At 40.6% G+C, this 17123-nt stretch overlaps 1 protein-coding gene across 1 annotated transcript; it reads left to right on the top strand.

The window, feature by feature from the left end:
- The first annotated feature begins 5343 nt into the window (after nucleotides 1-5343).
- Nucleotides 5344-16742, top strand: LOC126565798 (netrin receptor unc-5-like). Its single transcript, XM_050223008.1, has 10 exons — nucleotides 5344-6375; nucleotides 7479-7695; nucleotides 9987-10186; nucleotides 10447-10525; nucleotides 10727-10897; nucleotides 11073-11120; nucleotides 12016-12258; nucleotides 14889-15219; nucleotides 15343-15563; nucleotides 15775-16742. Exons 1-10 carry the CDS (start codon nucleotides 5383-5385, stop codon nucleotides 16704-16706), a joined length of 3435 nt encoding a protein of 1144 aa, XP_050078965.1. The 5' UTR covers nucleotides 5344-5382; the 3' UTR covers nucleotides 16707-16742.
- Nucleotides 16743-17123: the final 381 nt, after the last annotated feature.

The raw sequence follows: 17123 nt of genomic DNA, 5'->3' as shown, positions 1-17123 counted from the left end.
GGTTATTCCGGCACATAATAGTACCTTGAAAATTTGGGACGAGAATGTGTTGGAATGCAGCGAGCATAAATTATGGTTCGCCGTACCTGGCTGCAACTGTGCAATCGGAAACCATGCGGCACACCTCAATGCCGCGTAGTGTTGGGTTTATGGCGGATCTATTAAATACCTTATAATTTACTCGACTAGCGTGAACTTGAGTTCCCGCATTCTGTGTGTTTGTCTTGAAAGAGGTACATTAGAATAAGTTGGATTGGTAGTTGGGTCTCTATGAAAAGACTTTAGTTAAAGTTCTGTTACATTGACTTGAATCAAATATCACCGTTTATTTAACGCACAATAGACAATGGGATTATTGGATGATTGCTCTTAAAATGGGTAGACATAACTTAATTTTACTCCAATTGATCCACCTATCTCAGAGCAGTAGAATCTGGCAATGGGCCAGAATGGAACAACCAGAATCGATGCTACCGAACGCACTGTGGGCTGTGTTAGCTTCCATGTGCATAATTTAACACCAAAGCGGAGTCTGTGCAGAATGTACGCGTAATTTGGACACGCAACGCGGCTAATAACCTATGTAGGATGAACTAATTAGTGCTCTACCGAATCATATTACCAAGCGTTCCCAGGAGTGCATATAAATTTGGGTGACGTTGAATATGCAACGGCAACATTACGCATACAATCGATTTTGTTTGCTTTGGAAACATCGGCGATACCTCGGGAGAATGCGCCAGACTTTATAAGCCTCGCGCGTGTAAGCCTTTGAGGTTTTATGTGCGGCCGTGTAAGATCGTAAACGCTTGTCTTTGGCGACCGCGATGATATCAGCATTAACGACGACTTAGGTCATAAATGGAAGCGATATTCTTTTCCATTCTTCCGGCTTATATGACGTGCGTTTTCTTGTTGTAATGAAAACGCATAAAATGTTGTAATGTATAAAATGCGCATCGCGAGGATCGATGGTGCGTTGAAACGTAAAGCTTCTTAAGAGGGTGCTGGTAAACTGCTTTGAAGGGTAGTCATCCCGATACGTCTTATCTTGATTTTATGACACAACGGTTGAAATCGTAAAAATGTCTGTTTCACAGTTCTGTTCCCAAGGATTTTATCTTGAAACCGAGTCTTTCACAGTGCACCAAATATTTTGTAATTAATAAAGTAAAACTTAAGAGTGTAAGGCTTCTAATTGTTGATGATGGATTGCATTAATAAACTTGAAAGTAATATTCAGTCGAAAGTCTCAATATGTTTCTTGTTGATGAAAATGTTCGACATTTTCAGACTAGAAAATGAAGTAAGAAAATTCAAAGCACTGATTGGTGTTTGTTCGCTGGGTTGATACTCCCGCTTCCTGTGAAGTCTTTGCGGATCGTTGTTTTTGATCGGAAAATTCATCAGAGTCGAACCCATGAAACGAAAGTTATTGAATTACAAAATCCATCGGATTTCAAATTGGTAAAGCTCTGAAGCCTGTTTTGAACTGCTGTGAGAAACGATCGCAACAAAATTCATGCGTTGTATGTTGAAGCATTGTTTAGATTAACAGTTTTCTTGGCAAGGACGCTGAAATTTGAGAGATGATATCAATGGAAGCTGACGAAACGGGCACACTTAGCAATTTCACAGGCTTTCATTCTCATTCTACGTAGCCAGCAATAAGAAGGAAATCTAGAAGAAAGCTCAGTTTTTGTACAGCTCATAAGTTCTTGTACTGTTTTCTTCCTTCTCAAGTTCTTTCTGAGATGGTTCAAGTATTTTCAGTTTTTGGTGTTTCGATTATGAATTCAATGTGTTATTTTCGGGTTTTTTTATCCTTCGGTTGTGTTTCGTTGATGCTAAGGAAAACTTTTGAGCCTTATCTCACGAATGTTGAAACAAATTTTGACATTTTTTTCGTCTATGTACGACTTTTTTCTTTCTGTGTCTTAGTCTATGGAGTTGTTGGCGGATCATCAAATGTTCTTTGTTGAATGTGAAGAATCGGAGAAAAGAATGAAAAGTTATTTGTTTCATGGTGCGGTGAAACTTATTTAGCAAATGACCACAGCTGTATGGAACAGATATTAAAGCTGCTGTTGAGTGTTTGGAACGGCTTTTCATAAATCGTTGAAGGATAGGATAAGTATTATCACAAGTAAAGATATAAAATGCGTTCTTTGCAGAAACTAAAGCAATGAAATTTGCTCTTCAGAGTTAAAAAACAAGATTTTTTGTAACAATTTCGCATAGATTTTGTTAAAAAATGGAAGAGATTTATACAAGCCATCGCCCAAATATGTCCATTGCACAAGCATCATGTGTTCATCGTACAAGGAAAAATTCTGAAGCACAAAAGCTACAATAAAAAAGGGTTTCGTGTGTCCGTTCCAAAATAATCCTTTTCTGAGTTTAGTCTAGAATTTCTTTAAATACATCTGGACATAGCACACCTCATCATGCCTTACAAATATCTTTGGCATTGGGTCTTTGAAGTGTCCTTGTGTCGAGCACATCTAACACGACTGGTCTTAGTTCACCACCTAAAAACTGTGTGCTGGAAATGTGTGCGCATTCGAAATATGCCAAGGAAGCCGAATCCTGAATGTGACTGTTGATCCCATTATGAAACAAATTATTCTTTAAGCATCTGTGATTTAAGCTTCGCTTGCACACGTACGAGAAAAAGATTTTCCTCCGAGCTTCTTTCGGGCTACATTCATGCACTTGCTAATACGGCTGAGGCAGTGCATTGGCAGAGCATTATCAGAAATAGAGATAGGAGCTCAGATGCCATTGAGTTTGAATGTGTTTTGTAGTAAACGACCGAGCAATATGGAGCGTTGCCAAATGGAAATCGATAGCTTAAGGGTTTGTTTAACGAAGCTAGGTGTTATGGGGGTAATACCTGTTTTGAAATTGAGAGCTTTTGTTGCATGGAATTAAACGACCAGAATCGATTTTTTCAAAAGTTCGATTCTATGAAAATTGCTTCCACGGAGGATTTGAGGTGAGCAACAACAAAGCTTGTAACCCAAATGCAATGTTGCTACATTTTAGTTGTTATTGAATGTAAGAAATAATCCAATTGAATTCAGTTTCTAAATGACTTTATTATAGAGATTTATATTTAGGTTGAATTCTAGTTCTATTAAAATGACGAATGCAGGTTATTTAAAAAGAATGAAGATGTTAAAGCTAAACTAGATATTTAGATCATTCTATTTAGTATACTGTTTACAGTTTGCCTGAATCCTCATGAAAGAATATTTAACCTCAGATAACCATCTCCTACTCTGTTGACATGAGCACACAGCACCAATAATGTGATTCAACATATTCCTCCCATATTCTTTATATTGAACCTGGAAAATGGACCTTACCGACAGAATCCAACTTTTCCAGAACAGCGAACAAAAGGATCGCATGAAACAAAGTATGAGCGACTTCAAAGATCGTTTTAAAAATCTATGCAGTGCATCCCATCGTAGGCTCAGAGCACAGACAATGAGATCAACATCCAAAGAGGAACGATGACGCTATAAAGTAAGAAACAAAGCATCAAACCAGCGGACCTTCGGACATTGACGAAGTGGATGGAGCAGTTAAGATAAAAGGAAAACAGTAAACAACCATGACGGAAAAATGTCAACGAAACCCTTAACAGGCTGCGCCGCTAAACGCTTCAATAACTTTTCATTAAGCTAATTTTACGTTCCGGTGACGTACCCAAACGAAAGTGAACGAGGCGCCGAAACCATAATGGAAAACTAATTATAAGTAATTCGCATAATTAAAACCGCCAAAAAGACCAAAAAGTACTAAAGCTCTTTACCGAGCAATGACAACGACGTAGCCAATACAGTAGCAAACAATAAAGGAGCGTGGTTTATCACGTGTAGTAGTAGATCCCGAATCCTTTGTTCGGACCGGAACGCGATGACAAAAATGTTTACTTCGTCTTTTAAGCGGTTGTTACAGCTTTTGCCAGAACTCTCGCAGAATGCCATCCATCCAACGTCAGACAGTTGGAAACCGCAACGGAAAAATTAGTAACATATTTTCCGCATTTTCTCCCAGTCCCAGCTGCATTGTTGATGTTGCAAAAAGATCTCCCACCACAGCTGATACCGCTGGAAATGTGCCACAAAAAGTTACGTCTTGTTGAGAAACGGCCAAGGAAATTAGTCAAGCGGTTTAAGCAACTTTGAGTGCGGGTTTTTGCAGAAGATGGCGCGTTATTCCAGAAAAGCCTTAAATGGAGGAGTTTATTGTATTACAGGCAAGAAATACAGTCTGACGCAACGTCTCATTCGTCGAGGTGTTTGTCTTCGGTGTGTGTTGGCGAAAAGCAAGCTTGAAGTAAATTATTTCTACCTCAATAAACTTTTCGCTTCACAATAGTGTTCGGATGCACCATGCGGAGAAGTACTAAGATTAAGTAATAAAAGTCGCTTCGCAATGCGTTTATGCTTTCATAATGCAGGTATGGTTTAATTAAAACTTGAGCTTAATACCGGCAGTCAGTGCAGAGAAGCGAAGGAAAACTGATGTCTCACTCAAGTGGTTCTATTTTTTGCTTGTGCTTTTTACCTCCCAACTCCCAAAGAAATGGTCTTCTCTTTCGTTAGTCGAATGAAAAGAATGTGTTCCACAAAAGCATCGAGCGCATCTCCATTTTTAATAAGAAATTGAAATGAGTTTCAATCCACACTATTGAATTGCAGTTCGTTGAATGGAATAAGTTAGCCGTACAATGAGCCTATTTTGAAATGCTGCTCAATGGAAGCCAAAATGATGTCCATAATCTGGTTGTGAGTGTTTTTGGCGTATTCTTCGATAACGTTAAGTGTAGTTTTCCCTCATGACGTTATGTCACCAGTGGTAATCAAACGATTAAGACCTTTTATTGTCTTGACATCCTGTTTTGTTAGGGCTTTTCGCGACATTGTACACTCCATGTCTGTCTGCTTAAGATATAAGTTTAATCTATTTTAATTGATGGAATAATTAGTACGGCAAAAATTAAACAAAATATTTAATTTTTCTCTTTTCTGCAGATTTCAACCCATTGATGATGTGGCACGGAAGTTAGAGAAAGTCGAGATGTTGTGTATGCAGGCAAGGACACTGCATAACATGAAGAAAGTAATGTTATCAACGATTTTCTCAAACGTGATCATCTACGCCGGTGTGTGAGTTATGACGAGCTTTTGTAGTACAAAACATACCAACTGCTACAGGAATTCTACAGCATACTACCGAAGATGATAGATTCCTTTCCACTCCATCGATAGAAGTCCCCTTTTAAGCGACAAGATTCATGTTGTGCGAACGTTTCTTGAGCCTATCTGAACAACATCATCTGCTTAAAACACCTGCCTCGTTCGTACAATGAATGTTTTCCGCAAATTACCACATTTCCTTCAGCTATATTTTATTTGCATCGTCGGTGTTATCGAAATTTCGGGACTGGAAATCAAAGACCATCATCGGACGGGCGTTAAAAATGTGTCCTCAGCCTTTTCTTTCTCATTCGAGCCGCGTAAAGATACCGCATTGGGACAGTATAAATCACCGCCACTCGATGACAATGGCCTCAGGCGGTCTGCCCATAACCGTCATCGATCGCAACCCTTGTCCCACCAAACCGATGCAAAGTCGGCAAGGGTATCGTTCAGCTCAGTACACCAACCAGAAAGCCGAAAAAACTATGACTCTCTGCTTCCATTATCCATGGAAGCGAATGAAGAGCTTCATGCGGTCGATAAGTCGGAAAACAATCAAGCGGAAATGAAACTTTCTCAACGTCATCGGCCGGCAGGAGGCGTCATGAAGGTGGGAGAAGGCATCCTAAAGTCGGCTCACATGCTTGACGACCGGCTTCCTGTGGATGATGATGTTGTCGATGCTGCGAAGGACGAATACTACGACACTCGAACCAGGGAAGTGAACGAAGGTGATAATTATGAGGACGGTAAAATCATCAATTCGGATGCGTTGGACAACTTTTTTGGCGGAAAATCTACGTCCTCGTCAAATGGGGCGTCAGGTGCTGAGGGTGAATATCGGAAGGGTTCGACAATTGTGCATGACTACAAGAGTGGGAATACAGAGGGTGCTCTGGAGTCGAATGCACAGGAAGAACTCGAAGAAGAGGATGAGGACGACGACGAAGAAGAGGAGGATGATGAAGAAGATGACAGTGAAGTGTCATATGGCGAGGATGTCCTACCGCCGAGTGAAGCGTTCGGCACGTTTGGTGGAAGGACTGATGGAGGGTTGAAGGTGGAGGAGGCACCGTACTTTCTGGTCGAGCCTCAGAGTACTTACGTGATCCGGAGCAAGCCAGCCGTCCTGAAGTGCAAAGCAGCCAACACATTGCAGGTTAGTAAAAGGACTTGATGGGAAGTGTTTTTAATTTATGCATCTCCAGGACCAATCTCAGAGGGTGAACATGAACATGAAATAGCCATAAACGAGGAGTGTTCGATGAAATTTAGCTGATGAACATGCTTTGTCAGCTCAGAAAGACTTCCAGAGTTGCATGTGGGAAGACAACGAGTGAGTTCCAGTCAAATTTGTGTGATTAGTATGCGCGCTTTAATGCTGAAAACAGACTTGTATTTAAGGTTCGATTTGGTTATTCAATGATCTTAAACTTATATTGTTGAAAGCTGACAATGCACCAATACGAAATACTGACGAAATCTAACCACAATCCAAGTCAAGTTTTGAAACAGATTTTCCAAATGTTTCACCGTGTTACGGTTCAGGCCGATTTTTGGGATTTAAAAAACTATTCGATTCGGCTTCACATTCAAGATAACTGTTTCAGACAACGAAAGAATGCAACATATTTAATATTTGATAAATTTTCACCACTTTTTCTGTGACTGTGATATGCTTGATCGGATGGCTATGCATCGCAGCCAGTTGAACCAGCGTAACCGCCAAGGAAGTGTTACTCTTGACTCGATTTAAGCCTTCGGTTTGGTAGTTTTGTTGTTGCCACTTACGGGTTACGAGCATCTTTAGCTTCATGAATATTTTATCGCAACGGCTTACAGCAAACGACCAGCGGCAAAGCTGTGTTGATTCTCAACAGTGGCATGTCGAATGTTGCGAACCGCAGCAGACCGAAAGTAAGATTGTGGCAAAGCAGTCTGTTTGGGCGATTTGAATAAGAAAGGTTTGATGCGACGATTGAGAGAAAGAAGTGCCAGAAGACGTTGCGTCCAGCATCGACTTTATAGGATTCTTAATCCTTTTAAGAGGACTATACCGAGCATTCGCAGGACACGTTATGTTTTATTCATCGTTCAGGATGTAGCGATAAATTTTATCAGACGGACATACACCGAGGATTCTGAGCCGAGATTTTGTTTATTTTGTTTTCGTGTATGTGTGTGTGTGTGTTTTCTCCGATGAGGTCGATCTATTTTGGGTATAAAATGTTTTTCTTCCATGTTTATCTGCCATACTTTCAGATTCATTTCAAGTGCAGTGGCAGTATAAAGCCTCCCCCGTCGATCGAAGAATCGCACGTCGACCCTCACAGTGGGGTTCACTTCCAGGAGGTGACGGCTACAATATCTCGCGACCTCGTGTACGAGTACTTTGGCAAGCTGCCGTTCAAATGCGAATGCCACGCCTGGGCACCACGGGGGAAAGCCGTCAGCCAGCCAGCGTCGATTATTGTTGCGTGTAAGTATGCTTGCGAGCAGTGTGAAGAAGCCGATGAGAATCATTAAATTATACAGGAGCACTAAGAGGCTTTAAAAGTATGCATCACTTGTTGAATGGGGTGGGTGAGTCATTTCGTAAGACAGGTGGAACCATTTGAAGGGAATGAGTTACTGTAAAAGTTTGCACAAACGGTGGTACTTTCTTAGTAAATTGAGGGTCTGTATTAGATAGGCTTTGGCTAGAAGGACTTTAATTTTATTGGAGAAATGAATAATAAAGTCGTTGTGAAGCCCTGTGGTAAAAAGTAGTAAAAATGTTTTCAGTTCATGGCTCACGGAACGGTTCACGGCTTGTACAAAATTGACATTTGCTGACATAATTTCTTATCAGAAATGTACGATGTACAAAAGCGGTAATGAAAAGCATTAATGCAGTTTACATTGATTCTTGTAAAAGTCAAAATCTTTATAGCAAACTTATAACAACGTTCAGAAGCTCTATATGGATTGAGGTCTATATCCTTGAGACGAAATAATGTAAAATTTCATCTAAGAAGCGCTGGCTATTGTTTTTTACTCAATGCTTTAAAATATTGAAATATCCCTGCAATCTTGCGAAAAGTATGAATCATTAGGCCTGATATTGTTACATTCTACACCTGTTCTTAGTCGCTCAGGATGTCTTTTCCGTAAGAAAGTGTTATTTTTCCACCACATCGAAGTCCCTGTTCTTAGAGGCTTTCGTTGCGGTTAGAAGTATTCAAAACGTGTGGTTAATGCTTTCCGGAATTAAGTTGCAGGATAGGGAAGCATTTTCCATCTGCTTCCGACGCGTGTTTCGTTCCTGCGTATTAAGCTGTTTGTATGGTTTCTTTGGTTAAGTTTCAATTTCTTAAACAATATGAAACGGAGCCCAGGGCTCATGGTAGCAATGAAGAAGCCAAGTGATTAGAAATAAAAAGCAGTCAGTGAAGTACTCCTACGATAGGCTGAAATCGACCCTTCTAGGAAGAATAAAGATTAGGGAACTGTACGTTCAATCAAGATAGCTTTAAGCGATTCTAATGTCTTTTAAGCAATTCGATGGTTTAAAACTTAACAGTACGAGTCGGAATATGTTCAAACTCTAAATTTACAAAAATAATTCTTTCAAATGGTGTTCACAAACTAAATCCAATAATAATCGAATTTTCGAAATTAATGTCGTTTGTCTCAGGCAATAATCGCCTACAGATGTTTCAACAAATTGGTAATAAAAATTCTTAACTCGAAGTCTTATGCCGGGCGATCCCAACATACCCCAGCCCAACATCACGAGATCCCCAACGAAACATGCTCCAAAAGACCTGATGATGAACTGCTTCGATTGAGTTAAAAGTTGTATTCAGCACACCACAATGTTACATCTGCTTAATTATAAAAACAAACCAACTGTAGAAGGAAAAGAGAGGCTATTCGAGCCCATATGCTATCCGCTGCCACAAGGGTCATAAATCATATCCGGAATGCGTAGTGAAAAGCACATGGTCACAAAAAACTCTATTTTGTTGAGGGAAGATGTGACTTCACAAACAGGGCATCAAATGGGGGTCTTCCTTGGGTCTAATTCTAAACAAATATCACACTGTCTGCGTGCGTTTGCTGTGCGTTGTTCATTCCCGAAGCAGCTCACCTTTCTTGGTGGGTTATGTCTACGGAAGTCACGGAGTTTTGGGAACAACCGTCGCGTTGTTTTGCTTGACGCCATGCACTTCCGACGGCGACGATTCATTAAAGAAGCGTTCGTCTTTGAGAATGAGGGAAGGAAAGGTGTGACCGTGGCGTGGAGTCGAAAATGAATATTTGTACTTTTGTGTAAGATCTACTGAGCGCCTTGCATCATGCTGCATTATCAGGCTTGTGCGTGTATAAAGATGCTGGAAGATGCAGACAGTCCAATGAGAAAAGACTACTCTTCAAGTGGATGGGTCACAAGACGCAGTGCAACAGAGTATAACATATTCGTGAATGCATAAAACACCAAACACATGACACATTAATTTATTGCTTGGTTTTCTTTGAAGATCATCGAACGTAACGCAACGAATCTTGTGCAAAAAATGGTAAAACAGAAAATAAAAACGGAAAGAATGAAAGTGAATCATCGCTAGTACAACAAACGATATTTAGGGTGCATCTTCAGAGATGGCAGCATTTAATGACTCACTTCCATTCCTTTCTCGAATTTCTTGGCAATGTTTTATGCATAATACGCGTGACTATTTGATCAAAAACTCGTTTATATTTAATTGATTGTCTTTTACTTTGCAGATTTGAAGAAAAACTTTGAGCTTCAGGAAACCAAGATTCGTGCTGAAGTTGGAGAAAAGCTGGAAATTAAATGTGTCGCTCCCAAGGGATATCCTAAGCCCCAAATAACGTGGTTGAAAAACAACATCTCCATCACACCAAGTTCTCTGTTGACCTTCACCACAGAAGGAAATATTGTGATAACAAGTTTGAACCTCCAGGTAAGAAAGGGAAATGTTGTGGAAGATTTTTCAGTCATAGACGTCATTTGTACCCTTTTGTCAAGCTGAAATGATTCCCACGCAATAGGTCTAACATTTTATTTGGATGTTGAAGTGTTAAAATGTGCAAATCCTATAATGGAAGTTTTGTTTTGTTATTGATTTTCATTGGTCCTAAAACAACATCGGGTTGGAATTATAACCATGGGATTGATACAACTTCTGGATGGTTCATGGAATGTTTCGATTTCGACCGAAAGGACATTGGAAATTACTCATGCGTAGCGGAGAACATTGCTGGAAAAAGAACATCGGAACCTATTGAGCTGATTGTGTATGGTAAGATAATGCATTTGATTGAACTATATACGATATCAGCCTGTAAAACTAAAGGATCATTTAATTTTAGTTATTTAAATTAAACTGTTAAGGTCCAAAATAACTTAAATAAATAATGTTTGAATGGCAACTTTACTAGAATAATAAAATAAATGTCATGGTACAGGGCGTTTTTATTAACTATAAAAAATATTTCAATAGTAAACGGAGGATGGAGCCAATGGAGCGCCTGGTTGGAGTGTCGCTGTCCGGGTAAACCAGCTCAGGGCAGGAAGCGTACACGAACCTGTAGTGATCCGATTCCCTTGTATGGTGGATCACCCTGCGTAGGTCCTAACCAACAGAAGACAGCCGATTGTGTGACATGCCCAGGTAAGGAGACGGAAGAATATCAACAGGTTTAGCAGAAGTTAAAAATAGTATTTCCGTCCATATGAGCGACATCATTTAATCTTTTTCTTCGCAACTATTCACTGTCTCTTACATTTACTCCTTTGTCAATTTGATATGCTTCCTACGATGTGGAAAATAATCGTTCTACGTTCAGAAGACACACAGATAATCACTCCTAATGGCTTCGAGGACAACGATATCGGTAAGTAGTACATGTTTTAGTAGTAAATGGAACAGTACATGTTAAAGTATTTCCGTCTAGAAATAAATTTACAGCCTAGTTCCAGGTGTTCAGTGTTCTAAATAAAAACACAAAATAAAAATAAAACCACTGTTACTTCCAAACCATGACAAAAAACTGTCAACTTCTTCAAGGAGTGGAGTAAATATTTTATCGAGCAATGACTACCAACAGTTTTGCACACTTCAAATTGTCAGATGGATGCAGTTTCTATCGTGATTTGAACTCTAATAGACATTCCAGGTTCACCAGTACTTTTCTCAATTCCAATCTTTCGTGAATTTGGAAAACCTAAAGCTTTGGTACATAAAAGCAAAGTGATTTGTGTTCTTTCTGTAGAAAGCTGTGTTTCTTCTTACACAGCAAGAACATCTTTCTCCTGGTGCGACAAAACCCTGCATGTTCAAGTCTCTTGTCAACTAAGGGACATGATTCACGTTTGGAATTTGCATCACACGAATTCCTGGAGTAGTTGGAGAGCTTCTCCGGTGCTTGTTTCCCATGGTGTCTGCCAAGGACATAGTGTGAAAAGACTTCGAAGTCACGAACAGTAGGAAACGTTCGAAGATTCTTATCGGTAAAATTCGTCTTCTTACTGTACATTCTCGTAAATTTGTTATTCAGGAAAGGCGTCTAGCCCTTTGAGGTGCTTGGCAGTGTTGCATTGATTAAAAAAGGGAAAGTGTTGACATGAGTGTTTATCTCGCCACACTCTCCAGAATATGAAAAGATTTAAGAATCCATATTGGCAAATTGTAAACGAACGATCTGATCTATGCCGGAGAGTGTATAATTTTCGAAATAGTGCTAAATGGTTATATTGGCTCTGGTCAATCCTGAATGCTTTTGTTTGCAGTTCGCCGTTGGTCAGCATGGTCTGCGTGGAGCTCTTGCACAAACAAATGCACCCAATCAAGGAGAAGAATCTGCCGCACGCAAAATGTTGACTACTACGATAAGGCACTTGTGAAGCATCATCAACAGTTGGCTGCCCTGATGGAGGATCATGATGAGCAGGAGAGCAGTGCCTACGGTTGTCACGGCAAGGATATTCAAACCATCGTTTGTCGGGGTGGTGAATGCAGAATTGACGACACAGGTGAGTCTGAAGTAGCTGAGCAAAATTTACAATGTACGAAAGAACGATTCTTACAGCGAATTGAGTGAAAGCATGAATCTTTTAATTTATTATGCTTTTACACTCTTTATAATTCATACATCGGTCATATGACACAACACACGAATGTTTTAAATAATGAAGAATTGTTAGCGACTCAAAGTAAGCACGATACAGGTTAGAAGAAATTCATGCAAGCTCATTCCCACATTTCTCTAATAACTGGTGGAACGAACGGAAAAGGGTGAAGTTTGAATAATACCAATTAACCAGAAATCTGAGATGTCATGAATTCGACGCTCACTCCGGAAGAATATGTTTGATGTTTTAAACCGACGAATAAACAGCACATTACCAGCACGTTATGCAGTAATACAAAGAATCCCACATTATTTGACACGTTTGGAATCCGAGGATTGGTAAAGAATTGTTCCTGAAGGGACAGAATGGCTGCATTGTGTAGTATCAAGTTACATACCAAATTAAATGCCCGTGAGGGACAGCATGTATTTCAAATGGGCGTGAATTACCAGACTCGTAGACCCATAGGCCTTTTGTGTAAGTAAGGATAAGAAAAAAGAAGTTTTGTATATGAAAATACTGTTTATTCTTCTCAATTTCCACCTATTTTATAATGCATTAGCCTGGGTTTGCTCGTTTTTGAGCTGCTATTTATGCTAATCGAAATAGCCTCTGCGAAAGAATTCGTTGTTGCTACTCAAGGCCAGCAGGAACAAAGTAATGATAGAACGGGTTGTTCAAACTACAACAAAAACAGACGGAAGCTTTTGATGCTAAAATTGAAAAGTGATAGGAAATTCAGTTTGTGGTTTAAAGCAGTAGTCAGTTGCATTTTTAAATTTATGTCTTTTGCTTTACATTTCATAAACAAATTAAAAAATTACAAATAAATGCAACATCAGTAATTTGTTGTCTCCACAAAATCCATCGCAGATGAATGGCGAATAATGACGCATATGCAACATCATTGTCGGCAGTTTTAGTAAGCGACGATAGTAATAGTACAGCAGGAAGATCAGAAAATCGTCCTTTGCTTCATATTGACTTGAGCTCCACTCAGCCAGCCGTAATCATCGGTCATGAATGGAGCCAATCTGAGCCTTTGCTTATTCACCAGGGAAAACTCTCTGAAAGGACGTCCCTCAGTGCGACGTATCTTTAGCCGTGGCTGGTAGTGTTTCGGTAGTATCCCAAGTACCTTTCAGCATTATGGTGCATTGACATCAGTCAAGCCAGAAGTACTGCGGACGCAGTTTTGAAAAGCATCAACAATAAACATAATCATTCATCTCGCTTCCCTCCCCCCCCCCCCCCCCCCCTGCAAAGCGGAAGGCAAAAGAGACATACGGAATCGATAACGTTTCGGGTGGGTTCTCGTTATGCTGGTGAGTGAAGAAAGAAGGGTGAAGTCTCTTCTTATTGCGGAAAATCATAATAACCGCACTGATTGCTCGCCAGGGGAATATTTATCCGGCTATTATGTGATCGTTGCTGGTTGTACGAGTAAGTGAAGCGGATTCATGATGTTTTTCTTGATTGTATGTGTGAGATTTGATTTATAGATTGTTGAAGCAATAAAAAAATACTGATCGATTGATGCAAGAGCTTAGGGAATATAAGTGATAGCAGAGATAGTGATACGTTTCATATGTGCATAAATTCATAATTTTACATTGAAGCTTATCATGGGAGATGTGTTGTATGTTTCTAGGTTCGAGTGTTTTATAGAATTTCGATATACCTAGAAGCAGCTTTTCAATCTTATAAGCAGCATTATATCACAAAAATTAAGACTTCATACCCCAGTTGACAATATTTTTGCAATGCAGTTTGCATTTCTTGAACTTGTTCATGTGCCTAGCAAGTTGAGTACTTTATCCGATGAAATAAAATTAAAATGGGAAGGCCAGGCCGCAGTGCATATTTGAAAACTTCTCCAAATATAAAAATAGTTATGATTCACGTCGTGCATGAGTCACTGTTTCTATGTTTTGGAGGTTCATCTGTTGAAATGCATTAAGTAAGGACGTTCATCGCCTGAAAAACAGCAAAAGGCTCTTCAAACGACTTAAGTAGCTACTACACCTATGTTCCACATTCCTGAAGAGAACTTGAAGAGTGAAAAGTAAATCGTTGCATCCAATGAATGAGTTTTCTCGTGCACATACGGTAATGGAATGTAGGAAACCATTTTTCTAGGAAGGCTTTTATGCTCGATGATGGACTTTCGTCAGAACTTCCTTTACTCGATGACGTACTTTGCTCAATGGTTTGGATGCTCGATGTAAAGGGCCACTGTTTGTAACTTTTAGCAATGTGGCGTACGAGCAATCGAAGTGTTTAAAGCTTCTTAAATATTGGCCATCTATTTCGTTCAGGCATATGCATTGTACACTTAACACTATATTGGAATTATATTTGAACAAAATGGAGGCATTGCATCGTAAAATGTAAACTGGATGCAAAATAATGTATACGCACTGCACTGAAGTATTACGAACACATTCTAACTCTGGCATTGTGATAACATTAGAATAAAACAATTTTCCGACAGTCCTGACCGGGTGGCATTTTATTACATTTCGTTACAGCTTCTGATTGGATCTTTTATCTCGGTCTCGGGTTCATTGTGACTCTCTGCTTGACATTCCTGGTGTTTCTGTTGCACATGCGGCATCGTCAGAAAATGCCAACGTACTCCATCACACGGACGTCTCCGGATCAGCACACATACACACACGAGTTTCAAAAGAAGCTTACCCTCTCCTCCAACCCTCCCGACATAAACATACGAGTCAATGGCTACGAATATTCCAACGGAAGCACCATGGAAGCCCCAAAGATACCGAGTCAGAATGTTCCACTACTTTTGACGAGATCCACATCCGAACATCACTACGACGAACCGCAATTCAACTCGATGTAAGTGTTTGCACCTATGCACACGACTGGTATTTTGCCAGGAATTCGACTCAAGCACACGAGACATATGACGTATTGTGTTCAATCATTATCCGTCTTGAAATGTCACGGTCATTTCTCTAGGCAAGCGATTCAGGCTGCAAACAAGGACGATACCGGTATGAACGTGTACAACCAACAGAAGCTTGCTACGGGAGTGGTTCTTCAGCATCATTACCATCAGTATCACTCACTTGAGCAGAATCACGTTCAACGCCAGATAACGGCGTCACCTGTCAACCAAGCTCAGAAGGGTCAGTATCGCAGCTCCGAGTCTCTTTCGGGGACATCCAACACCAACACATGTAAGTATCGTTCAACAATTGAAATACGCTTTCCAATTCCTTTTCTTTTTGCTCATGTGGTATCGGCAAGTTGTGTTTTTGTGCTATCCCTGTGCTATAAGCTTTGCTAATTTGACTGATTGATGAGATACTGCGGACAGTTGTCATAATATTGATGGTTTCAATTTCCTTCTTGTCCATGTCCCTTTGTTGGCTTACGTTACCTGTGCAGCGAACTCAACCTATGCTATCGCCACGACGGATTCATTAGACACGTCCAGTTCGTCCGAGGCCATGTACAAATCGAACTCCGCTCGTCAGGTTGTCACCTCTGAAGGGGGTTGGCTGGAACTGGAACATCTGCAAACGTCCCTTTCCATTCCAGAGGGAGCCATTCCGACGGCTCTTAGAATAAATGTTTTTCTGGCCGTCATGTACGACTCCAAAGATACGATACTAGTCGAAAACCAGGTCACCCACATCAGTCCCACGATTGTGTGTGGGCCAGCCAAGAGCAATTTCTCCAAACCGCTCATCATCAAGGTTCCGCACTGCGCCGAGGATATTGCCAGCTGGAAGGTGTCACTCTTCTACAAAGAGGAAGTGACGAACTGCTGGAAAAAGATTGCGTCCTCGGAGAACGACGTGCCTAGTCCACAGGCCTACATTCAGCTGGATCAGCTTAACGCATACATCATGACGCGGAAGCTCGGCAAGTATCTTCTGGGCGGAGAGAGCCTTGCGCCAGAGGTTAACGTCACCAAGCGTCTGAAGATCGTCATGTTCGGTCCTGTTCGGAAACCGGAAGCAGACTTCAACATACGCGCCTACGTGCTGGAGGATTATCCAAGTGCCCTCGAACACTGTAGTGGAATCGAAACTCGTCTTGGCTACTTTCAGATCGGACAGAGCTCGCCATTCCACTTTGCCAACAGCAAGGAAGCGATGACACTACGCATCAACTGTTCCGGCGGATGGACGACGGTCGCCGAGTGTTCGATGCAAAAGATCCCATTCAATCACATCTGGAAGAACATGGCGATTTTGCACTGCGAGTTCTTGTTGCAAAAGTTGACCGATGAGATGCCTTGTTTACGATTGGAGCTTGCTGCCGAGCAGGATAATGGTGCCAAAGTGCTTATCACATCTGTGGCATTCTCGTGATAGTACATAGCACAAGCTCTGCAAAAATTGATGACTTTGTAGGACATGTCCTAGGACTTGGACATGTCCTCACGTGTGTATATCTATCCTTAAAAATATTATTCAAACAAAAGCAAAGCAAACTATTACAAACAGTTACTGTTAGCTGCGCACCACGTTAGACATTGTCGCAAGGCGAGAACGAAACAAAACCGAGGCCATTACATAGCGAATAACGTAGCATTAGAATCTCACACTCATATACAAATCGCACATCTTCACAAGTTGTTAATTGATCGTATTGACATGTATCGTATTGAGTTATAGAGGTTGTGTCCAGCGCAAGGATCGACCGATAGGATTGTAGGACAGGATGAACATGCCAAATGGAAGGAGTTTTGGATCTGTTCACGTCATTCACACAGTAAAGTAGTTGTC

This window comes from Anopheles maculipalpis, chromosome 3RL, assembly GCF_943734695.1.
Source record: "Anopheles maculipalpis chromosome 3RL, idAnoMacuDA_375_x, whole genome shotgun sequence".
Classification (NCBI taxonomy): Eukaryota; Metazoa; Arthropoda; class Insecta; order Diptera; family Culicidae; genus Anopheles; species Anopheles maculipalpis.
The sequence above is the reverse complement of the archived record's forward strand: the minus strand, read 5'-3'. Positions and strand labels throughout refer to the sequence as shown.